At 37.9% G+C, this 22276-nt stretch overlaps 3 protein-coding genes and 1 non-coding gene across 6 annotated transcripts; all 4 read right to left on the bottom strand.

The window, feature by feature from the left end:
• Positions 1 to 98: 98 nt before the first annotated feature.
• On the bottom strand, positions 99 to 3140 carry actc1a (actin alpha cardiac muscle 1a). The gene is made up of 9 exons (XM_060866421.1): positions 3004 to 3140; positions 2106 to 2256; positions 1859 to 1987; positions 1568 to 1678; positions 1370 to 1454; positions 1095 to 1256; positions 740 to 931; positions 434 to 615; positions 99 to 346 (listed from the first exon to the last, which is right to left on the bottom strand). The coding sequence occupies exons 2-9, from the start codon at positions 2232 to 2234 to the stop codon at positions 203 to 205; spliced, it is 1134 nt and encodes a 377-aa protein (XP_060722404.1). The 5' UTR covers positions 2235 to 2256; positions 3004 to 3140; the 3' UTR covers positions 99 to 202.
• Positions 3141 to 8836: 5696 nt separating this feature from the next.
• LOC132843236 (ribonucleoside-diphosphate reductase subunit M2) lies at positions 8837 to 13812 on the bottom strand. Its single transcript, XM_060866420.1, has 10 exons — positions 13607 to 13812; positions 13361 to 13429; positions 11189 to 11326; positions 10968 to 11084; positions 10750 to 10883; positions 10410 to 10504; positions 10047 to 10180; positions 9857 to 9961; positions 9650 to 9763; positions 8837 to 9298 (listed from the first exon to the last, which is right to left on the bottom strand). The coding sequence occupies exons 1-10, from the start codon at positions 13697 to 13699 to the stop codon at positions 9146 to 9148; spliced, it is 1152 nt and encodes a 383-aa protein (XP_060722403.1). The 5' UTR covers positions 13700 to 13812; the 3' UTR covers positions 8837 to 9145.
• On the bottom strand, positions 10582 to 10721 carry LOC132843752 (small nucleolar RNA SNORD94). The gene has a single exon (XR_009648279.1). It is a non-coding gene; the product is annotated as a small nucleolar RNA SNORD94 (small nucleolar RNA).
• A 3967-nt stretch (positions 13813 to 17779) lies between the features above and the next one.
• klf11a (Kruppel like factor 11a) lies at positions 17780 to 22053 on the bottom strand. 3 transcript variants are annotated; one of them, XM_060866417.1, is made up of 4 exons: positions 21872 to 22053; positions 20341 to 20586; positions 18899 to 19826; positions 17780 to 18512 (listed from the first exon to the last, which is right to left on the bottom strand). In XM_060866417.1, exons 1-4 carry the CDS (start codon positions 21893 to 21895, stop codon positions 18220 to 18222), a joined length of 1491 nt encoding a protein of 496 aa, XP_060722400.1. In that variant the 5' UTR covers positions 21896 to 22053; the 3' UTR covers positions 17780 to 18219. The 3 variants fall into 3 exon arrangements, with proteins under 3 accessions (XP_060722400.1, XP_060722399.1, XP_060722402.1); XM_060866416.1 differs by having other exon boundaries at positions 17780 to 18515; positions 18902 to 19826; XM_060866419.1 differs by having other exon boundaries at positions 20341 to 20581; positions 21872 to 22041.
• Between the last annotated feature and the right edge of the window lie 223 nt (positions 22054 to 22276).

Genomic DNA, 22276 nt, shown 5'->3' with positions numbered 1-22276 from the left:
ACCAAAGCTCACAATATAACCATGGCCCTTAGGTCCCAATGCTTTTTTTAAATGTCTTAAACACTTTTTCATTAACAAAAGACCATGAGACACTTGAATACTGTTACAGGTTATTAGCTTTATTACAATAGTACATGTATATACAGTAATCAAAACAGTACAAATGCAGACAGAAGGGCAAACAGATTGATACGATAACCGTTTAGAAGCATTTCCTGTGGACAATGGAGGGGCCAGCCTCATCATATTCCTGTTTGCTGATCCACATCTGCTGGAAGGTAGACAGGGAAGCCAGGATGGAGCCACCGATCCAGACAGAGTATTTACGCTCAGGGGGAGCAATGATCTGGAAATAAGAAGAAACATTATCAGAGTTTGCATAAACCAGATTCAGACTGCTTTTCTGGCTTCATTCAGTAACTTAAAGTCTTACCTTGATCTTCATGGTGCTGGGGGCCAGAGCAGTGATCTCCTTCTGCATGCGGTCAGCAATACCAGGGTACATGGTGGTACCACCAGATAGGACATTGTTGGCATACAGGTCCTTGCGGATGTCAATGTCGCACTTCATGATGCTGTTATAGGCAGTTTCATGGATACCAGCAGACTCCATACCTGTGATAATAGCACATCGATACAGCATGTAGTTACCATGAATGGAAGTTTGTACTGAGCATAGTAAGTATGTCAAAAGTAGCAGTGTGGCACAAACTAAGTGTAGTGTACTAGCAAGACACACCGATGAAGGAAGGCTGGAAGAGGGTCTCAGGGCAACGGAAACGCTCATTGCCAATGGTTATGACCTGGCCATCGGGCAACTCGTAAGATTTCTCCAGGGAGGAGGAGGATGCAGCAGTGGCCATCTCGTTCTCAAAGTCCAGAGCAACATAGCACAGCTTCTCCTTAATGTCACGCACAATCTCACGTTCAGCTATGGAGGACGTATTTTAGTGAGAAACTACACAATTTCAGCTCATGATGGCAATAATGATGTTTAGTAAATTAGTCTAGTCAAATAAATTCTTCAAAGGTATTTTAAGAATCATTCCTCATAAATATTCTTATGTTTTTTCTTAATTGTGATTTATACCCACCAGTGGTCACAAAGGAATAGCCACGCTCAGTCAGGATCTTCATCAGGTAGTCAGTCAGGTCACGACCAGCCAGATCCAAACGCATGATGGCATGGGGGAGAGCATAACCCTCATAAATGGGGACATTGTGGGTCACACCATCTCCAGAGTCTAGCACAATACCTGCGAAGCCATGAAAAAGAGTTATTATTATTATTATTATTATTATTATTATTATTATTATTATTATTATTATTATAGCTCAATTTGCACTGATTATTCCTGTAAAAACTGACCAGTAGTACGGCCAGAGGCATACAGGGACAGCACAGCCTGAATGGCCACATACATGGCTGGGACATTGAAGGTCTCAAACATGATCTATAACAAATGGAATGTTGGTCATTTTCAGTATAATTTATTGTGACGCATGAGTGTCAACAATACAATTCAAAGTAGGGTGGGGTTTAGTGTACTCTGTTCTCTCTACTGACCTGGGTCATCTTCTCCCTGTTGGCCTTGGGGTTGAGTGGGGCCTCGGTGAGCAGTGTGGGGTGCTCCTCAGGGGCCACACGCAGTTCATTGTAGAAGGTGTGGTGCCAGATCTGTGATAAAGTACAAAAAAAAAATAATAATAAAAAACTTGATATGCTTTTATATGAAACTGATATAATGCATAAATTACATTCATTTGCTTAAGCCACTGCCAATACCTAAACAAATATAAGTTCATATTTGTTATAAGTATTGGTACATGTGTTTGTCTTGAGGTCTTTGACACTCACCTTCTCCATATCGTCCCAGTTGGTGATGATACCGTGCTCAATGGGGTACTTCAGGGTCAGGATACCTCTCTTGCTCTGGGCCTCATCTCCAACATAGCTGTCCTTCTGACCCATACCCACCATCACACCCTGTTGGAAGAATCCATCCATCAGAAATCATTTTGCAAGTAATCATGAGTCAGTGCTTCCCTGTCTACTGTTGACTGTATGTTGTTTCTGCATTGTATTGTGCTTTTGACTTGGTGACCTGGTGACGGGGTCTTCCAACGATGGAAGGGAAGACAGCACGAGGAGCGTCATCACCGGCAAACCCAGCCTTGACCAAACCAGAGCCATTGTCGCACACGAGAGCGGTAGTCTCATCGTCGTCACACATGGTTAGTTTTTTCTGGGATGGTCTATAAAAAAATATATAATATTAAGAAAACTATATTCTCAATACTTAAAAGCTCTCATAGGTTTCCTTTTTACATATACAGTACAACCTATATGAATAAAGTTTAACATGTTCTACACATGTAACAAAAAAAGTTTAAAAAAAATTTGAGCTATATTGTCCAGTAAAGCATCAAAATTTAATTATTAAGCAGAATACTGTTTTAAGCATCAGTTTATGTAATCACAAAAAGGTGGATCTGCAAAGGTCCCTTACCTATGAAGCTACCCCCTGTAAAGCTATTACACAAATAAAGGAAATTGTGAGCTGAGGTGTAACAGCTTGGTCCCGACTCAGCTGTCAACACATAGTAACTCTTCTCTAGGACTATGTGCTCGTACCACAACTACTGTCAATTCCCTTAGCTTCATTAGCCAGCAGACTTAGTTTCGATAGCCATGAAGTGGATATTTGAATTTCATTTCTATATTCCACATTCATGGATTATAACTGGCTTTCAAACCTGCCAAAGGAAGTGCTTCAACAAACAGACTTATTTATCCTTTCATACGTATTACTGATTTCTGAATATTTCTAGAAAATGAAATCAAACTTTAGCTGGCTTCCTATAGAAAATGAGTTTCCTGTAGAATTTCACAAACAGAGACTGGATAAAAGGTTTAGTTATGTTAACAAATATAAAAAAATTCATTCTAAAACTGTTCTCTTTCTTGTTGTATTCCATGAAAATTATACACAAGCCACTTACCAAGCTGTACTGGAAGACTGGATTTTCCACTGGGACAGAGGGTGAGTGTGAGGGATGCTCCTTAAATATACCAAGGGGGGCCGGGGGCCGGGCAGACTCAAGTATTCACACAAGCCTAAATAAGCGCTGGTGAAAAATGGCCCACTAGGAAGGGAATGCAATACCTGATCTTCAGTGGCAGGAATCTACTAAAATGGAATGGTGATTTTTAGGAGACTGGAGTCCCACCCTGTGGCAGAACATTTGCCTTTATTTGCTCATAAAAGTTGAGAAGACTAGTTCCTAGCCTACACTATTCCCAGTTCATTCATTATAGTTATTGTTAGTTAAGAGACGTTAGTTAATATTTGCACGTAGTATTATTATTTATTTATTATTTGAGCAGGTTTCGTGTTCAAATTGTATGAGTATATTTTTCTGAAAATTATATATATATATAATATAATATAATATATATATATATATATATATATATATATATATATATATATATATATATATATATATATATAGTTATAGTGTTTAGCAATCGTGAATGGATTTTCAGCCATTTTTATCGCACTTTCAACCAGTTTCACAAAGCGGTTTTACAGAAATCCATATTTAATATTTTTGTTCAAATTGTGTATTGAAAATATGATGTGGGAGTGGGAGGAGATATGCTTTAATGGTAAATGTTATAGGTCTAGTTTAGGAACCAGCCAGTGGAGCAAATGCACATCACTACAGTATGCAATGCTGCCAATGGCATGTGTGATGGGGCCCAAAACATGCCAGACAGCTGAGGTGGGGTTTAGGTGGCTGAATGGAAGGGGGTGGATGAAGATCCCTGTCCCTCCTTCACAACTGTTTTCTGGACAGCATGGAGCTGCTGCATTCTGATTGGCTCTTACGTGTCCTTTTAGGGTCATTGCATATAACAGGTGTCCTCGGGTGCACATTAACGAAGCTCTTGGACTACTGTCAGCTCCTTATTTGTCAGCTCTCTCTCCTTGAAAAAAGCCTATGAGGGAAAGACATTTTTTGCTGTATTTAGAGTGTTAGACTTTCCTAGACTGCATACCACTAATCCCATATTACATGAAAAAAAAAACTTTTACATTTCTGCTAAATATTTCCATAAAAATGTTTGGTTTCACTGCTTAAGTTAATAAATACCTACTGTAGATGAATCGTCACATATCTTAGTAATCAGAAATAGTCAGTTTTGGAAAAATGTAGCAGGTGATAGTCCATGTTTTTGTGGCACTATTTCATAATCAAGGATTTTTGCATACTGTATATGAGGTTTGGAAACATAGTTGTCTTTAATGATGCCGGTTATTGATGTCAGATAAAAGAATATGGATTCAGTATCATACCGTGTTTTTAAACATGCTTAGTTCTAATCAGCTTTTTTGTGTGCTGTGCCTTTACACAATGTTATTTTATTTATGGAACAGAGTTATTCCGTAGATTTGTGTTCCATTGGGCTGTGCCATAGTCGGATTATGTGCAAGCATTTCTGTGTAGCACAAAGTCTCATCCTCTGGTTTAGAGGCACTATACTTAGAACATTTTCACACTAGATAGGCAGATAGATAGTGAGCACAATCCTCAAGGATTCCCTAGAACTCCAAGTGATAATGGCAGCTCAGAATAGCGCTGATCAGGTTCCGTGTTGCTGATGATATTCAGAACGATATCACAGGCAATGGGGTCATTTCTGTCATAGCTTCTGTGTAAATATGCTTGAAAGGAATTTCCTCTGTTTCCGAATGTGTGACGTAAGTTTCAAGACATGCAAAAGCACATATTGGCATTATATGTGCATATATGTTTATTCATATGTCTTTTTAAATATTTCGCACAGTGAATAGTGTGATCACAGACTCAGTAGTAAGATCTTGGGGGGTTTGTTTACCACACTGCTAGCTATAAATATCATGAATAGTCTGTTGTTCTGAAGTGGACTAAGTGACTACAGCAAGAGTGCATTTGGGGGAAGTGAGGTCCTTAAAAGGGAATGTATGGGGAGTTAGATTGTTTAAAACAGCTGCTCTTTCTGCCCCACCAGACCCTAATCTGAAACACAACAGTTGCTGGTGACAAATAGATTTTTAAAATTTATGGTGTTAGAGACAATGGTTTGTTGACCAACCTGTTTGTTGTAAGATGAGGCGAAAATTAGTCGTAGAGTATTTACAATGCCCTAAATAAGTATTCATCTACCCTGAATGTTTCCACATTTTGGGGGTTACAACTTGGATCTCCAATGGACAGAAAATAGCCCATAATATTGAATTGGAAGAAAAAATCAATATAGTTTGCAAACATTTTTATTTTCAAATATTTTTGTTTTCCAAAACTTATAACCCAACTTTGAACTTTGAACATTCTGCAGAGCATCATTAATTCCACGATAGATAGATAGATAGATAGATAGATAGATAGATAGATAGATAGATAGATAGATTTTTTATTGTTATCGCACAGCATAAGACAAAATTAAGTGGCTCTCCTAATGGTTTAATGAAAAAAAGGAAAACAAAATTGAACGACAAATAAATAAATAAATAGATAGATAAATAAATAAATAAATAAATAAAATAAAGAAATACAAAAATAGACTTCCTGATCATTTGTCCAACTGTGATATAAAGAAATAGCAGCTAGTTATTGCACTTACAAATATTGAATAAAACATATGAACAGTATGATCTTACAAGCTTAGACGCATTTAAATATATATGTATTTAACATTAAAATTGAAAGTAAAATATGCATATAGCAATAAAAATAAAATTAAAAGAAGCAACTAGAATATTGCAAAAAAAAAAACCAACAACAAAAGCAAACATTAATCTGCCTGATCAGATGGAACAATTTAGAATTTAGAAAAATGATATTTCACTTAACAATATTGTACTTATGAACTGCATGATCTGATAGGATTATAGCATGTATTAAAAGAAATGTACAAGTAAAATAAATAAATAAATAAAATAACACAACATTTAAAATGCCAATTTGGAATAAATATATAAATTAAAGTGCAGTTGATTCTGTGAAGTGTGAAGTGTGAGTGGTAGTGCAGATGGGTCACAATTCAGAGACAATGCTTATTAGTGTTCAGTTCTCATATGGCTCTGGGGCAAAAACTGTCCTTAAGTCTCTTTGTGTATGATATGATGCACCTGAAAAGTCTCCCAGACGGTAAGAGGTCAAGCAGGTGATGTACAGGGGGGGTTGTGTCTAGAAAAAATGATAGAAAAATTGAAAGAATGTGGCACAAGCTTAAAGAAGCTTTCTTTTAAAACTAAAAGTCAGTGACAGGGTAAAGAAGGGATTAGTAAAGAGAAACAACAGGTGGCAGACACAGTATATATTAAAGTTTGAGAGAATATTTAACAACAATGTCACGTTTAAATCTACTTTTTAATACGTGTCCATTAATGTTTTGAGGCTTCTGGTTAAGTTTCTTATAACAACCTTTGTATTTTTTAGTGAGTGAGACTCAGCAATCAGTTGAACTGGACTAATGTAACATCAGGAACCTAAGCAAGATAACGTGATATCAAAATCTCAGAATGAAGCATAAATATACACTGAATTGACAAGCATTGCAAAATAGATATACCATTTACTACTTTAGGCTTTCCTTATGTTAATACACTTTTTCAAATGTTCTTGTCCAATTTAATGAAGGCTTCATATTAAGCATAATGTTCCCACAGCATAGCAGCAGTGGTCACTGTAGTGCAACTAGTTTTCCAGTCCATCCAAAGGTGTTCAGTGGGATACTTGAGGTTTTTTATTCCAACTTTGGCAAAACATGTCTTCACTGAGCTTTCTTTGTGCACAGAGACATGGGTATGGACACAGAGACATGGGTATTTGGTTCCATAAAGGGGAACTAAATACAAATCCTATACAGTTGTGGGAAAGGCCTACAAATAGGTGTGTCGATCAAATGTTCTCAAACTTTTGGCTATATATGTGAATGTATTGTGATTCTTTGTACCAGTTATTTTGTAACAAAATTAATCAATCATTTCATTAACTAATGAATTATTAATTAATTATTTATATTTTACTGTCTGTCCAGAAAACCTATAGTTGTGAAGCTCAACTACTGTACCAGAAGTAGCATTTTGTTGTTTTTTTAAATCGTTTTTATAATAACTTTTTTAATCTGAATTACATAAAAGACATTGTGCTGCACAGTACCTCACATACAATTCTGTCCAATATAGTTTACTATGCTACTACAGCACAGACCCAAATCGTTTATACATTCCCTTTTTTGAGTCATCACCAGTGACAAATGGTCTCAACAAGGGCAATTGTGTGTTGTTGTCAGTTGAAGCAGCTGTCATCAGAAGCATAAACTTCTAAGATGACACAATACTGACAGGCATGCTAATCAGGAATATCCACATAAATATTCCTCATTATACTGCAGTCAGTTACTGCATACACAGAGACGGACACACTGGCTCCAGAACACCTTTCATTTATGATTTGTAGAAGTTGGCATTGTGTTCTCAAAGTTCTTTTAGGACATTCAGCCTTCCAGTGGAAAACAGACATCAGCAAGTGACATCAAAGCTGTTTATTATTTTTCAATACATCTTTAAATTGTTATAGACTCATACCTAAATGGATATTTATTAATACATATAGGTTTCACATTTATTCAGTGAGACTTGAGATTTAATGAGGTAAAATAGAATTTCTGGTCTGAAATTATGCAGGAAGGGAATGGTTGTTGTGTACCTTCTGTTTGTACAGGTGTATGTCCGCACATGTGAAGTACGTGTTTCTAACCCTTAGATGGGGGAGGACGTTTGGCTTCTTCAGCTCATGCCATGAATGCCCTAGATAACAACAGCTATAAATACGTTAAGGGCTTTGGAAATTTCCATGCAATGTTTCTGTATTACAGATTTATCTACTAATTGTTAAAGGAAAAATATCTACAACACATGCCCTTTTACCTACGAAAGCTAGTTAGTACTATATTTTTGTCAGTCACATTTTTTTAGAAGAACCCATTTAACCTACATTCTTTGCTATAAGTACCTCCTGAGAGGCTAAAGTTAAGTGAAACTTTTCACTTGTTGCTGGGGATGGGGTTGGCCTTGTTAGTGTGAGCGCGAATGTTCATGCAATGCTTTTGTTGCCTGCTCTGTGCATAGATGCTTGTGATTTACATTTACTGGAAACACATCACTTGATTTTACAAGACTTCAAGGAACTGAAGTGACCATTTATTCAAAAAAGTACCCAATGACATTTTATTTTTAACATGCCAAGAACCATCACAATGAAAGAATCCATGAGTAATGCCCTGTATACTAATTCTGTGGAACTATAAATTTAAGAATAGTTGCGTTTTGGAAGTTTTAGCTTTTCACTTTTAACCCAATTTCATATCATAGCAACACAAACCCCTTGTAATGCCAACAAAACACTCCGGCTACGGCAACCCTGGTTTAATGCATGCATGCATGCTCTCTCTGATCAACTCAGCAATTTAAACACTGCTGACCCAGCAATAAATAAGTGTGGGTTAACATTTGATAATAGAAAGCATCAAACTGGACAGTGCTGTGGCCCTGCCAGCCTAGTAACTCAATAGAAGCCTCCAGCCAAACCCGCTCAAAAAAAAAAAAAAAAAAGGTTAAATGATTAACATCTTAGCTGCGTTTGGAATTAAGGGTGTTATTTTACTCAGGTGTCAGTCAGTACAGACATCAGAAAACAAGCATTTTGTGGTTCAAGGTTTTAAATTGGTCACATTCATTCTATAAATGAAATCATTCTTTCCAAGAACAAGTACAAGACAATCTTACTTTTACATCATAATTTTATTTACATTAACTACAGAATTCAGAAGAAACAGTTGGATAAGACAAGAGGGCTGGGTTAAGGGAAAGGAGAAGCAGTAAAACATGGCATTTGTGCAAGCTATAAATAATAAAAAAAAAAAAAAAATCCCAACTGCAACACCAAAACAATACAACCAACGTTTTTAAAAAAAGAAAAGAAAAAAAAACTTATTTAAAATTCATATACAATGTGAATTCAAAATATGGAGGCTGTCAAGGGACCAGCACCTCTTCAAGTGTTAATGTTTAAGTGTCCATTTCCTCACAGGCTAGAAGTCCGCATCAAGCCGGAAGGTGTTGTCTGTGGGCCCAGACATAACACCCATACGCTGGTACTCTCCTACCCTCTTCTCAAAGAAGTTTGTCTTTCCCTCCAAAGAAATGTTCTCCATGAAGTCAAACGGGTTCTCTACTCTATAGATCTAAAAAGAAATAAAAATACAGAACTGTTAGCCAGCCTCAAACAAATCAGGTCCACAGCAAAAGGCCAGAACATTTTAGCTACACATTGTTAATTTAACAAATGTTTCAGTGCTGCTTGGTTAGGCAAGTATACAGAACTCTACATTTCAGTTCCCAGAGAACTTGGTCTGAATGTGACCAATTTCAGGACAACTCAAATTTGTTCAATTTCAATCCAGTCCCACAGCAAATTCTGGCTCTCTGTCTATTTTTGTGGCTTGAGATCCAGGAACTGACCAAGTATGAAGAGGCCTTGAATTTCAAGCAAGACTGAAAAGCCGTTTCATACAACAATCTTAAAATGTCATTACCTTGTTGAAGCCCAGCTCCAACATCAGTCTGTCTGCCACAAATTCAATGTACTGTTTCATCAAGTCACAGTTCATGCCAATCAGTTTAACTGGTAGTGCCTGGGTCAGGAATTCCTGTAGACCACAAAAGAGAAAAAAGTTAAAAATCAGCACCTTTGAAGAACAATTCAGAATACACCAAGCTTATGTGCACCTGCATGTAAATACCTGCTCAATCTGAACTGCATTCACAATGATTTTCTTGACCGTTGCTTCTGATGGCTTGTTCACCAAATGCTTGAACATTAAGCAGGCAAAGTCACAGTGAAGACCCTGAAATCCAAGACATTAATTAGTTCACTGTACACTAACAGCATTCAAAATGGCTACCGTTTGCAATGCATTGACTTCCAGCTACCTCATCTCGGCTGATGAGTTCATTGGAAAAGGTGAGCCCTGGCATAAGGCCCCTCTTCTTTAGCCAGAAAATTGCAGCAAAAGAACCAGAGAAGAAGATTCCCTCTACAGCAGCAAAAGCCACCACTCGCTCACCTGCAGAAAAGGAGTTCATATTACATTAACTCAAAAGGTTATAAAAAACCTCCCATGGCTTCAAGCAGGATTATAGATTTTAGTCATTTTACAAGCTTCCACATTATGCTTGTCCATCAGCAAACCTAATTAAGAGAAACAGCAAGTACAGATTTACTATAATAAAACCCACCATTAGAGGTATAACTTCCCCCATTTTAAAAAACAAGACCAAGTTATTGTGACATACCATACTGGGCATCTTTGTTGCCAATCCAATTTAAGGCCCAGTCAGCCTTCTTCTTCACACATGGAAGAGTCTCAATGGCATTGAAAAGATACTCCCTGTAGATGGAAGAGGGGGAGAAACTAAAATAGTCACAAAACTCCACAACAGACAGACATTTTAAATTTTGACAGCAAGGGCTCAGGAAAGGCGACAGTTTCATGCTGGTGTCCATCAGTCAGTTGACCACATGCCTACTAATCTGAAGTCAGACACCAGCACTCAGCTCCCATTATCAGCTGAGGTCCGTACCCCTGCGCGTCTCATCATTGCCCTCCTAGCACATGGATTTAAGAAAATGTACCTCTCTGCAGGAGCCTTAATATACGTGTTAATAAGCAGGCTATACATCTCAGAGTGAATGTTCTCCATGGCAATTTGGAACCCATAAAAACAACGTGCCTCAGTCACTTGGACCTCTTGGGTGAAGCGCTCCACCTAGTGTCAAACAAAATGCAGTCAGAATGTTTCAAAACCCCAATTTAACTGGAAATACATGCAAAGTGGACTCTAAAAACTCACCAGATTCTCATTGACAATGCCATCGCTTGCCGCAAAGAACGCCAACACATGAGAAATGAAATATCGCTCCTCATCCTTTAGGGAATCCCAGTGCTGAAGGTCTTTGGAGAGGTCAACCTACAGGGAGAGAGAGAGAAGGGGCATGTAAGAAACACCACATCAGCATTAAGAAAATCTTCAAGGCACAATGGACCTGGACCCATTTCAAACAAGATCTATACCTCTTCAGCTGTCCAGAAAGAGGCCTCAGCCTTCTTGTACATCTGCCATATGTCATGGTACTGAATAGGGAAGATGACAAAGCGACGTGGATTTTCCTTCAGGAGAGGCTCTTCCTCTGTTTTGGTTTTTAGCTTCTCCTGAAACAAGAGAGAAAAAGACTCAAGACCAATAAAGACATTGGAGGGTTCAGACTCGACAAAGAATGCTATAATGTTGATTTACAGGAGGGAGTCGTCAACCTTTCCCAAAATGTGAGAAATCTTCATTTTAACAGGAGCAACAATTGATTCTACATATCTAACTAGTATTATAGCAATATCTAGCTGATGCGTTCATTCCAGTACAGTGATACCTCGAGATACGAGTGCTTTGACATACAAGTTTTTTGAGATAAGAGCTGTGATTCGACCAAATTTTTGCCTTGAGATACGAGCACATTTGAGACACGAGCATCCGAGCCACCACCGCCGAAACAAAGATCCCCAACAACCACATGTTCTGTTTCCCCCGCCTCAGCTTCCTGTGTCTCACTCTGTTAAGCCGCCTTCAAACTGCACACGACGGCCGATAAACCAGAAGTCATTAATCTCCTGTGGAGAGTCGCAAAGAGGCTGCGTGCATCAGCGTTGTTTAATGACATGCCTTACACATTTCCAAAACATTTTAAAAGGAAGGAAGAAACAAACCTCCACTGACAGGTTTCTATTAAAACGACCAGATGTTAGTGAGGAAAGAGTGACAAAAAAGGCAAAAACAAGTGAAGAGAAAAGCGATGAAGAAAATTAAGCAAAAGTAATGTAAAGAAAACAGAAATTGTAACAATTAAGTTAAGTGAATTTCAGTTAAGTTCGTTAATTTTAGTGAAATTCAGTTAAGTTCCATTTAAGTGTAAAGTAGCATTAAGAGTGTAGAGTAGCGAGTAAGTGAACAAAAGTGAAAGTGTAATTCCTCCGCCTGTTTACTCCTCCCTCAACATCCATGCGCATCTTCCGTTAGCTCAAGTCGTCTGATCTCCAAGATAAATAACACTTTATAGCAAAACGAGTTTTTTTTAAACACTCTTATAACTGTTTTTATACAATATTTGTCATTTATAAATACATGTACTGTACATTTTTCATAATCAAAACTGGAGTGGAATTTTGCGAGCTGGAACGGATTAATGGGATTTCAATTAATTTAAATGGGGGTTACAAGCTTGAGAAACGAGCAAGGTTACGAAACAAATCAAACTCGTATCGAGGTATTACTGTATTTCCATACACATAATATTGTTAGAACATACAGTATTTACACTGGTCAGCCGGTTTTTGTGTATTGTCTTGTGTATTGTCCTGTTTGCACAGATGCACTTTATGTATTTAGGACCAACTTACTTAAGTCCTAAGCTGTCTGTTTTATGTAACACCATGGTCCTGGAGAAACATTTCACTGTGTTCTGCCACAGCTATATGGTTGAAATGACAAAAGCTTCTTGACTTGACCTGTACTAGGAGAGCATGATTAAACTGTAAATTTGCCTTCAATATTCAATTAGCCATTAGTGGGAAGAAAAGGGAAGATTCAAAAAAATAATCTTTAGCCGTTTTTGTGTATTGTCCCGTTTGCACAGTCTTTCTGTATTTTCTCCTGCAGTGTTTGCACCAGGTTGCACAGATGCACTTTATTTGACTAGGACTAACTTACTAAGTCCTTAGCTCTGTATTTGTTTTATGTAGCATCATGATCCTGGAGAAACGTTGTCTAATTTCACCGTGTACTGACTCACCTATATATGGTTGAAATGACAATAAAAAGCTTCTTGACTTGTACAGTTTAATCATGCTCTCCTAGTACAGGTCATTTTGCCTGCAATGAAACTAAAATAAAATAGCTTTTGTTTTTAACTCTATACAATATTCTATAGTTCATATCAGTTAGTTACTGATTGAGGTCACTGTTTGCTTTAAACACAATAGGCTAGCTAGTTAGCCTGTTAGCATTCCTACCGCCAAAATGTCAGCTGTTAGCTTTGTCAGCTCTGTAACCTTTTACCGTGTTTAGCTGTATCAACAGTTTAAAGGATAAAAACGTGACAGGAATATCATTGTTTAGAACGTGTTGAATAAACAAGCTATGAAAACTAGGTGAAGTTAACCAGGTTAACTCTAAAACAGGGTAAGTTTACCCACCTCAGGGTCCTCGAAGATTTTACGCGCGGTTTTGGAAGCTAAAATTCGTGTGGAGTTCAAACTCGGTGGCTGCATGAGAACAAAAACAGCATTATGATGAGTCAATATATCAGTAAACAAACAAGTTTACAAACTTCTAACTATTTCCCTCAGCTTCTGATTCGACAAAAGCTCAAACATTTCGTACAATAAAGATGAACAAACTTATATAATGCAGTAAATTGTTGTATTTGGATGTTCACTTACTGTGTTTTCTTTATCTCCCAGAGACATGCTCCCAAACTTAGCAGAAACGTTTTCATTCTTGTTTTTAAGAGGTGAGCGCGTAGACAGCATCATTGCGTTTAAAGCAAATAAAAAGGAGCACTTTTTTTTTAAAAAAAAAATGAAGATAAAATAAATTATAAAAGATGCGAAGCCTGTACAATGGAGGGAAAAGACTGGCTGAAGCTGCTCCAGCTGCTTCTTTTTATTTCGTTCTTGGCGGGTTATCCGTCAGCCAATCAGAACTAAGCTCGAGCTCTGGATCTTTAATTCCGTTGACGCTGCCAGCCAATCAGACGCCTCAACGTCATCAACAAATTGCGGGAAATTTAAAGTTTTTGTCAGTTTAGTGTTTTGAACAAATATTTGGCGCGCTTTTACCAAATATCACAGACTAAACTGTTTAAAGCGCATCTTTTTATTTTACTGTTAATGGTCAAATGATGTTAAAGGGCTGTAGTAAGAACAGTAAGTAGGAACACACTCGAATTCTGCATATGTATGAACACGAACAGGAATAAATAACACTTATACAAATAAAAATAAACTATCTATCTACAGCTCATGATAGCAGGTTATAAACGAGGCATTATAATAATTCTTAAAACATGAAGCGAAAATACCTTTTTCTGGAGTGTAACAAAACATTCCTACAGAGTTTTCCCGCCAGATTCAGTGCTGGATTTTAAAATATCCTTAACCACATTTCTCCTACACACACTCACTATTATCAAGAACTTGTTTGTAGATCTTAGGTGTTGTTTATTAAAAGTCTATCTGCAACAGGACTCAAGTGTTATTAACATCCAGCTGCCACAAACGTAAAAGTTTTCTATTTATACTGCTGTTGCTTATTGTAAGAACTGTTAATGTTAACAATAAATGACTGAAGTATAACATTCTGTACTGTTTAAAGCTGAATATTAAGAAATGAATGTAGTACATCTAAGATTTTATATTTTTTTTTTACATATCCATAGACAGAGGATTAAAACAACTTATTACACCATTACTGTTTAGGTACAATCTGTTAATAAGCGTTATTTAAGTTATAATCTTATTAGGCTTATTTTCCTGCACCTATAATCAAAAAGGCGGATCCAACGAGTTGCAGCCACGAAAGCAAGAGGTGATGTGAGAGCTACAGTGTGTCTTTACCCCAGGATCAGCTCCCCACAGTGTTTGGAGGACCAAAATACAGGTCGAAAAAATTATTGGGTTGAATCCAAAATGGCTCCCTTTTGAACATTTTATCGTTTCAATAACAAATGATAACAGATAACAAAATGCAATGCCATAATGTTCAAATATTAAAATAGTAACATGGTATAAAGGGATAGAAAATACAAAGAAGGTGTATTGAGCAATACCATTAATTTAGAAAACAGCCTTGTAAAAGTCCATAGTTTTGACAGCTTTTCAGCTTGTAAGTCCTTTTAAAGTTTCAAAATAAGTTTTCATTTCCAGCTTAAAGTGGATAATTGTTTTCTTTTCAGACACTTACATTTATGGATATGAAACTTTCCAGCTCCCTTTTGAACATACGATACATAGCCAGAAGTATATTGACATATGACCATCAAACTCATATCTGGCCATTCCAAAACCATATGTTCTGACATAGAGTTGGTCCCTCATTTCCTGTTATAATAACCGCAACTCTTTTGTGAAGATACTTCACTAGATTTTACATTTATGGTATTTAGCAGACACCCTTATCCAGAGCAACTCACATTTATCTAATTTATACAGCTGAGTAATCGAGGGTTGAGGGCCCTCCTCAGGGGCCCAGGAGTAGCAGTTTGTTGGCCCTGGAAGTAAAACTCATAACCTTCTGATCAGTAGTCCAACACCTTAACCACTGAGCTATCACTTCCCATTTTGTCTCATGGCTGTGTGGATTTGTGTTCAGTCAGCATTGTTTTTACAAGAGCATTAGTACGAACAGGCACTCAAGTCAAACCAAAAAGGTGAAGTTCAATCAGAGTTCAAGTTCATCCCAAAGATGTACAGTAGGGTTGAGGTCAAGGCTCTGCGCAGGTCACTCAAATTCTTCCACATGGCTTGGCAAAGCATGACTTCATAGAGCTAACTTTAAATACACATTTGTATTGGCATGATAAAACAGGTTTGTGCAGCTTGTTCCAGTGAAGGAAATGTTTACTGGAATTATTAGGCAACAGTTTGGGAAAGAATCACATATGGGTGTGATTGTCAGGTGTCCAAATCTATTATATTATACTGTATATTGTATAAAGCAATTGACAAGATTTTTAACTCTGTTGTTTTAGATTGTATGTACATGTATGTATCAAGGCATGAGGTTTGATCAATTTATAAAGTTTTATAAGGTAGCTTTATTACAGTTTTCCCACATAGTTGTAGACTCTTTTCTAACTCATACGTGACTCTTTCTCCACTGTGGGTTGTGGGTTATGAGTTTTTAAACAGTGCTTCTCTTTTATGCAGACTACATTAAATTATATCTTGAAACCGGCTTGGGCTGGTTTTGAATGATAGTTGTGCTGTCTGTAGACCTGAAATCCATAGTGAAAGAAATCACAGTTACTTCAAAATGATGTTCTTCCAGCCTAGTGGTTAAGGCGTAGGACTATGGACAGGAAGGTCAGAATTTGAATCCCAGGACCACCAAGCTGTTACTGCTAGTCACCTGAGCAAGGCCCATAACCCTCAATTGCTCAGTTGTATGAATTGAAATATATTGCAAGTCAATCTGGATAAGGGTGTCTGCTAAATTTGAAGTTGTTACATCACATCCCAAAGAATCAACTGAGCACAAGTCTAAATAATATTAGTAGGCTCTCAATGACATCTTTGTAAACCATAAATCCATGTGTTATGATGAATATATCGAGTGTACAGGCCTTAAATCGATTTATACCATAAGACATAAATGTTGGCACACGTAGTGGGTAGTGTAGTGGGGAAACAGCAGGGGTCGCACCTCACTAAAGTTTGACATACTGATCTTCATTATTACCAATAAAGCACCTCATGATTTAAATCTTAAGCCCCTCCTCTGATATCTGCATCAATCAAAATACCGCTATCAATTAAGTATACATTTAAATAGCATAACCAGCCACATATACACAGAATGAATATATATATAGATCACATTTGCTTTGTGAAGAGCTTAGATGTATTTTCTTTTAAGGCCAAACTATAGGCTAAAGCCAAATATGGATTTAAAAAAAATAAATTCTTATTATCTTATCACCTTTGTCCAACACAGACCTTATACTTTACGTTACTGTTGTAAATGCACAGTGCAGCACACACACATTAACACATGTAGGGTGAAACACACTATTTATGTGTAGCACAAAAACACCCACAAACATATAAACAGCTTCAAAGTTTCTTGTCATCGTTGAATTCAAAATATAAACTTCTAAATCTAAAAGCGTCGTTCAATCCATATACTTCTTGGTTTCATTTGCTTTTACATTTTTGTCAATTCTTTATTAACTTTATAACGTTTTTTGGGATCAAAATAAAAAAATATGTTGTGACCCTGCCCTAGGCCTTAATGGTGCCTCATTTATTATTATTATTATTATTATTATTATTATTATTATTATTATTATTATTATTATTATTAAATCTGTTTATTTATTTATTTAACTTTTTTTAATGTTTTTATCTGTGCTTGGTAAATACAAATAATACACTAGTGCACTAAACATGTTCACTATGCCTTCTATGTATTCAATGTTATTTGTCCATTTGAGAATATCGGTCAGTAAGGCAAATAGGCGGGCATGATATCAACAAATCAGTCAGTTCATTAGGGTTCACAGATCTCTGTGATTGGTCGCACCCACTAAGCGCCCTTGAACGCGATCTGTGATTGGGTAGAGTTTGTTACTGGGTGTTAAAGGGAGACCGGCGCTCGCACTGTTGTGTAAGTGCGTCCACTTGTATAACCGGACTTGCATAACCGAAAATTATTATTTTGGTTTTCTCTCCATGTCGGTGTTTTTTCACGATATTTCGCCATGTTTTTCCGATCAATTTATACTATTTTATTGTGTAAGACATTTACACTGGGTAGAACATTTTTATGTCTTGCTGCTATTAAACATATTTAAATATAATTTCACTTCATGAAAGGAAACTCAGAATACTACATAAACATGAACGTTTATTTGAATTGCCATTAAATAATATTCAAAGTAAGATAATAGGTAGTATCACAGATAAGAATACTGTTCATTTGACAGAAACTTAACATTTATTTATATATTGCCAATAAATGCACGTTGGAATACACATTACATTCATATAGATAGTTACATTTATGTACAAATATACAATGGCATAGAATAATGTAACATGAACCAACAAGACTTTGGCAAATGAAGTGCATACATTTTGGGAGACATAACTTATATGTAAAAAAAGAAAAAGGTCCTTATAAACAACAACAAATGGTAGGAAAAGAAATCCAGTGCAACCGTCTGTTTTATGTACATGGATATGTAGCAGCCTTGGTTTTCATGTTTCCCCTGTACAATGGTCAGTGGGAGGGAGATTGTCCTGAGGTGAAAGAGTGGCCATATTGGTTAGGCCTAGGTTGAGGCAGGTACGAGGACACTGAGGGCGACAGAAGACTGTGATGATGGACGCTGAGTAGAGGATGTCTTGTTCAGCTCACGCACATCGGTGGTCCATGCTGCAGAGCGCTTGGTGGTCATGTGACGGCGAGTGTGCTTGGTTAAGTGGTCACTTCGCATGAAACGTCGATCACACACAGGACATGCAAATTTCTTCTCACCTGTGTGAGTGCGGCGGTGCCGGGAAAGCTCATCAGATCGTGCAAATTTTTTGTCACAGCCATCCCAATGACAACTGAAAGGTTTTTCTCCTGAAGAACAAAAACATCATTAGTCATGATCAGAACAAAAGCATAAAGAATTTTTTTTTAAGTAGCTGAAGTATTAGCTTTATTTAAAGTATTTATTTATTTGTTTGTTTTAGCTAGAAAATTTAAATTAATGTAAGTGTGAGAGAGAGAACAAGAGAGACAGAGACACAGAGAGAGAGAGAGAGAGAGAGAGAGAGAGAGATCGTGAGTTCCCACAATAAATTGATGGTCATTATAAAAGGTTTTTTTTTTTTTTTTTTTTTTTTTTTTAATGTAATATTTAAATAAGTATTTATTTATGTTTTTTATACATTTTCTGCCATCTCTAGGCATCCCTGTATACTGAGTCACAGTAAAAGCTGGAAAAAAGTGTTTAATTTAACCACCTGTATGGGTTCTCAGATGAGCTTTGAGGTGAGAACTCTTGAAGTATGTCTTCTTACATCCTTGGAAACTGCAGACATAGTTGCGCCTGCGAGAGAAGTCGGTGTGTGTGGTGGCCCCATTCTGGTTTGAAGGTATATAGACTGGTGCAGGGGCCAAGGGGAGGAGCTTGGTGTTGCCAACGGTCACAACATTTTGTTGGCATGGCGGAGTTGGTGACACTGATGTCTGAGGGACTACAAGCATCACTGTACCCTGAGCCATTGAAGGACCCATTAGTAGAGGCTGTGAAAAAGAGGTGGACTGGGAAAGGATGGACTTTGGCCCAGGGCTCTGCATTTGAACGTGGGTCTGAACAAAGGCAGAGATGATTCCAGTCTGCCCGTTCACAGGAAATACCTGGCACAAAACTGGACTAGTTATGGGAGACTGAGGCATGGATGAAGCGACTTGTGATATGGAAGTGGAAAGGCTTGTGGAGTTGGCTGAGGGGGCAGTGCTCTCCACATCCACAGCAGAATTTGTAGCACTAATGTATGTCTGTGAGTCAGTCAGGATGTTGATCTGGGCTGTAGAATCAGAGATGAACTCAGTCTGTTGAGCAGGGCTCTCTGACGACACAGGACACTCCAGTCCTGTGCTAATGTGATAATCCAGAGACGTGTCTGCAGTGTGTCGTATCACACTAGTGGCCCTGCATTGTGAGCCAGGCTCAGATGGCTGAGGTGGAATTGGGTTTGGAAGGAATGTAGTGATTCCAGCCTGTAGACTGCCAGGCCCTTCTGTCTTGTTGGTCAAGACAGGGCACATTCTGGGCAGTGAGACACTTGTTTTACTGCCCGAGCAGGCCAGAGGAGGCATGGTGCCGATGATAGAAGTCGTGGTTGGGGTCTCAGCAAAGCTGGGGCTGTGTGGTGGGGTCATGCACTAGTAGGGTAGAAGAGGAGGTTAGCATGTGAACTATGCCAGTTTTATGTTAGCCACACTTTCATTTCATCTTTTTCACTCCACTTTTCAGTGACAGCATGCTGATATGGCATGACAAGGAAATTATAAACAATGTTACTACATGCTGTACTGGTATAAATAATGATGCCACAATTTTGGGGGAAGTACACAAAAACTAAACACACAATTCATTTGTCATCAATTTATTTAGAGTTGTTGCAGGGTGCATATACTGTATTATGCAAACCCATGATTGCTGATAGTTATCATCATTTTTTTGCCAGATCCAAAGTTCTCATAAAATACAACAGCTACAACAATAGTAGTGGTAGAAACAATAATAATAATAATAATAATAATAATAATAATAATAATAATAATAATAAACTTCTGTACTACACAGTAATTTAGGCTGTGAATATAACAAACAACAATCAAAATAAATCTGAATAACTCTGAATCTGAATGAATCTTTCATCTTATTTAAACTCACTAGTGAAGAGAGGGACACAAGATCTTTGGGGGACTCCAGGGTTTCAGGGTGTAGACTAAGCGAGTCACAGGAGTCTGAGGTTGGGGTAAGTGGGCGGGCTTTGTGTGACCTCTGAACCCAGGAGCTCATGCACACCAGAGCCTCAGCTGCCTCAAGGTCATGATACTCCAGAGTGGAGGTGCAGGGCTTCCCAGCATTGTACCTGTTCCTCTCCATCATCACGTCACCGATTCCCACGTAGCTGCTCTGGGAAAAAATAATTCAAGTAAAACATGCATATGATCAGAAAAAAGGCTTAAAAACAAATAAGTGTTGTTACTGCTGCGAGCTGGCTTCGTGTGATTGTTAAGAAAAGATTCAATTACCAGAGATAATTTTGTGTGTGTGTGTTTGTTTCATTTGCTCATCAGCCAAGGAATAAGAGCTCCTGTGACATCTGTACTGCTGCAGACTTTTAACAGCATCATCAGTCTCCATTTCTTTATCCCATACCAGTCAACTTGCACCCATTTTACTTATTGCTCTGGTCAATTCTACCGACAGTACTGAAAGTGGGCTTTGTAGCTGCTTATCAAGCATCTGCTGAATGCTGAGCTGCACAGAGATGCTGCCATTGAGTGAGTGAGTGTGTGTGTGTGTGTGTGTGTGTGTGTGTGTGTGTGTGTGTGTGTGTGTGTGTGAGAGAGAGAGAGAGAGAGAGAGAGAGAGAGAGAGATAGATAGATAGATAGATAGATAGATAGATAGATAGATAGATAGATAGATAGATAGGGGCCCAAGTGTTTTAGCCCCTCCAGCTATGAGGTCTTCTGGGAACCTCCCATCGCCCAAAAATAGCCTTAAGAGTGACGTGCGTCTAACTAAACTCTGGTTAGCGAGGGTGGACACCCACATGAGGAAGTACAATTCACAGTAGTCCTCCTTTTCTTTCTAACAAAGCCTCCACAAAAGAAGGGACACCTAAAGCCAGTTTATAAAGCATACCGTCCAACGGGGCGTGATGTTATGAAACTAAAGCCCCCGCCTCCACAGGCTACAGTTTGTGCACACAAATTGGTAATAATAAAGTGGTTTAATTAAACAATCACCTCCCTAATGGGTTCAAACAAAGATACAAACTGGGCTCAGAGAACGTGCTGTTATCTCCCAGAGCACTGCGTCTGTCTCATCATTAAAAGGTCATGATGCACAACACTGATTGCGGCAAATGCTTTTAGTCTGCATAGTTTTATACAATGCAACAACAAAAAATAGAAAAACATAAGACAAGTCCAATGACATGCACGATGAAGACAATCTTAAGTGCTATGCCAATGATGAGCAATTGCAAATAAATACATAAACATGAGTAAAACTGATTTAATAGTCCATCACTAAAAAAAAAGAAAGAAAGAAAGAAAGAAAGAAAAAACTTGAAACCAAACATTAAAGTTTTATGCTTCAACTCATCATTACGACAGGGTCATTGCGCAAAACTGATAAAAGTGAAAAGACGCAATTAAGAATTGTCAATTAAAAAGAAACCAAGTTACCTGGTCTGAAGCTAAGGTCGGCATGTGGAGCAAAACACCTTGTAAACAGCAGTGAGAGGAAACAAAAAGCGCGACACAAGCGTCCAACAGACCCAGGGCTCATAAGTGTAACCACTTTTTTTTACTGCAAGGTCCAACCTCAGCTGAGTGAATCAGGAACGGAGGAAGAAGAAAAAAAAAAGCAGAAACAAAATTCAGAACAGTCTGGCGGGTGGTAACATGTTACCAATCAAAAACAAAGGTGTAGCAAATGTGGACCAATGGACGCGAAGACAGCGCGTGATCAGGACGTGATCGAGAGCTGATTGGTGGAGAGAGGGTGCGTGGCTGTTGGGGGGCGTAACGCAGGAGTCAGCGGTGTCAGTGTAAACCCGGTGAACTCGGCGCTCATGAACTGGGGGAAAG

This window comes from Tachysurus vachellii, chromosome 3 (assembly GCF_030014155.1).
Source record: "Tachysurus vachellii isolate PV-2020 chromosome 3, HZAU_Pvac_v1, whole genome shotgun sequence".
Taxonomy (NCBI): Eukaryota; Metazoa; Chordata; class Actinopteri; order Siluriformes; family Bagridae; genus Tachysurus; species Tachysurus vachellii.
The sequence above is the reverse complement of the archived record's forward strand: the minus strand, read 5'-3'. Positions and strand labels throughout refer to the sequence as shown.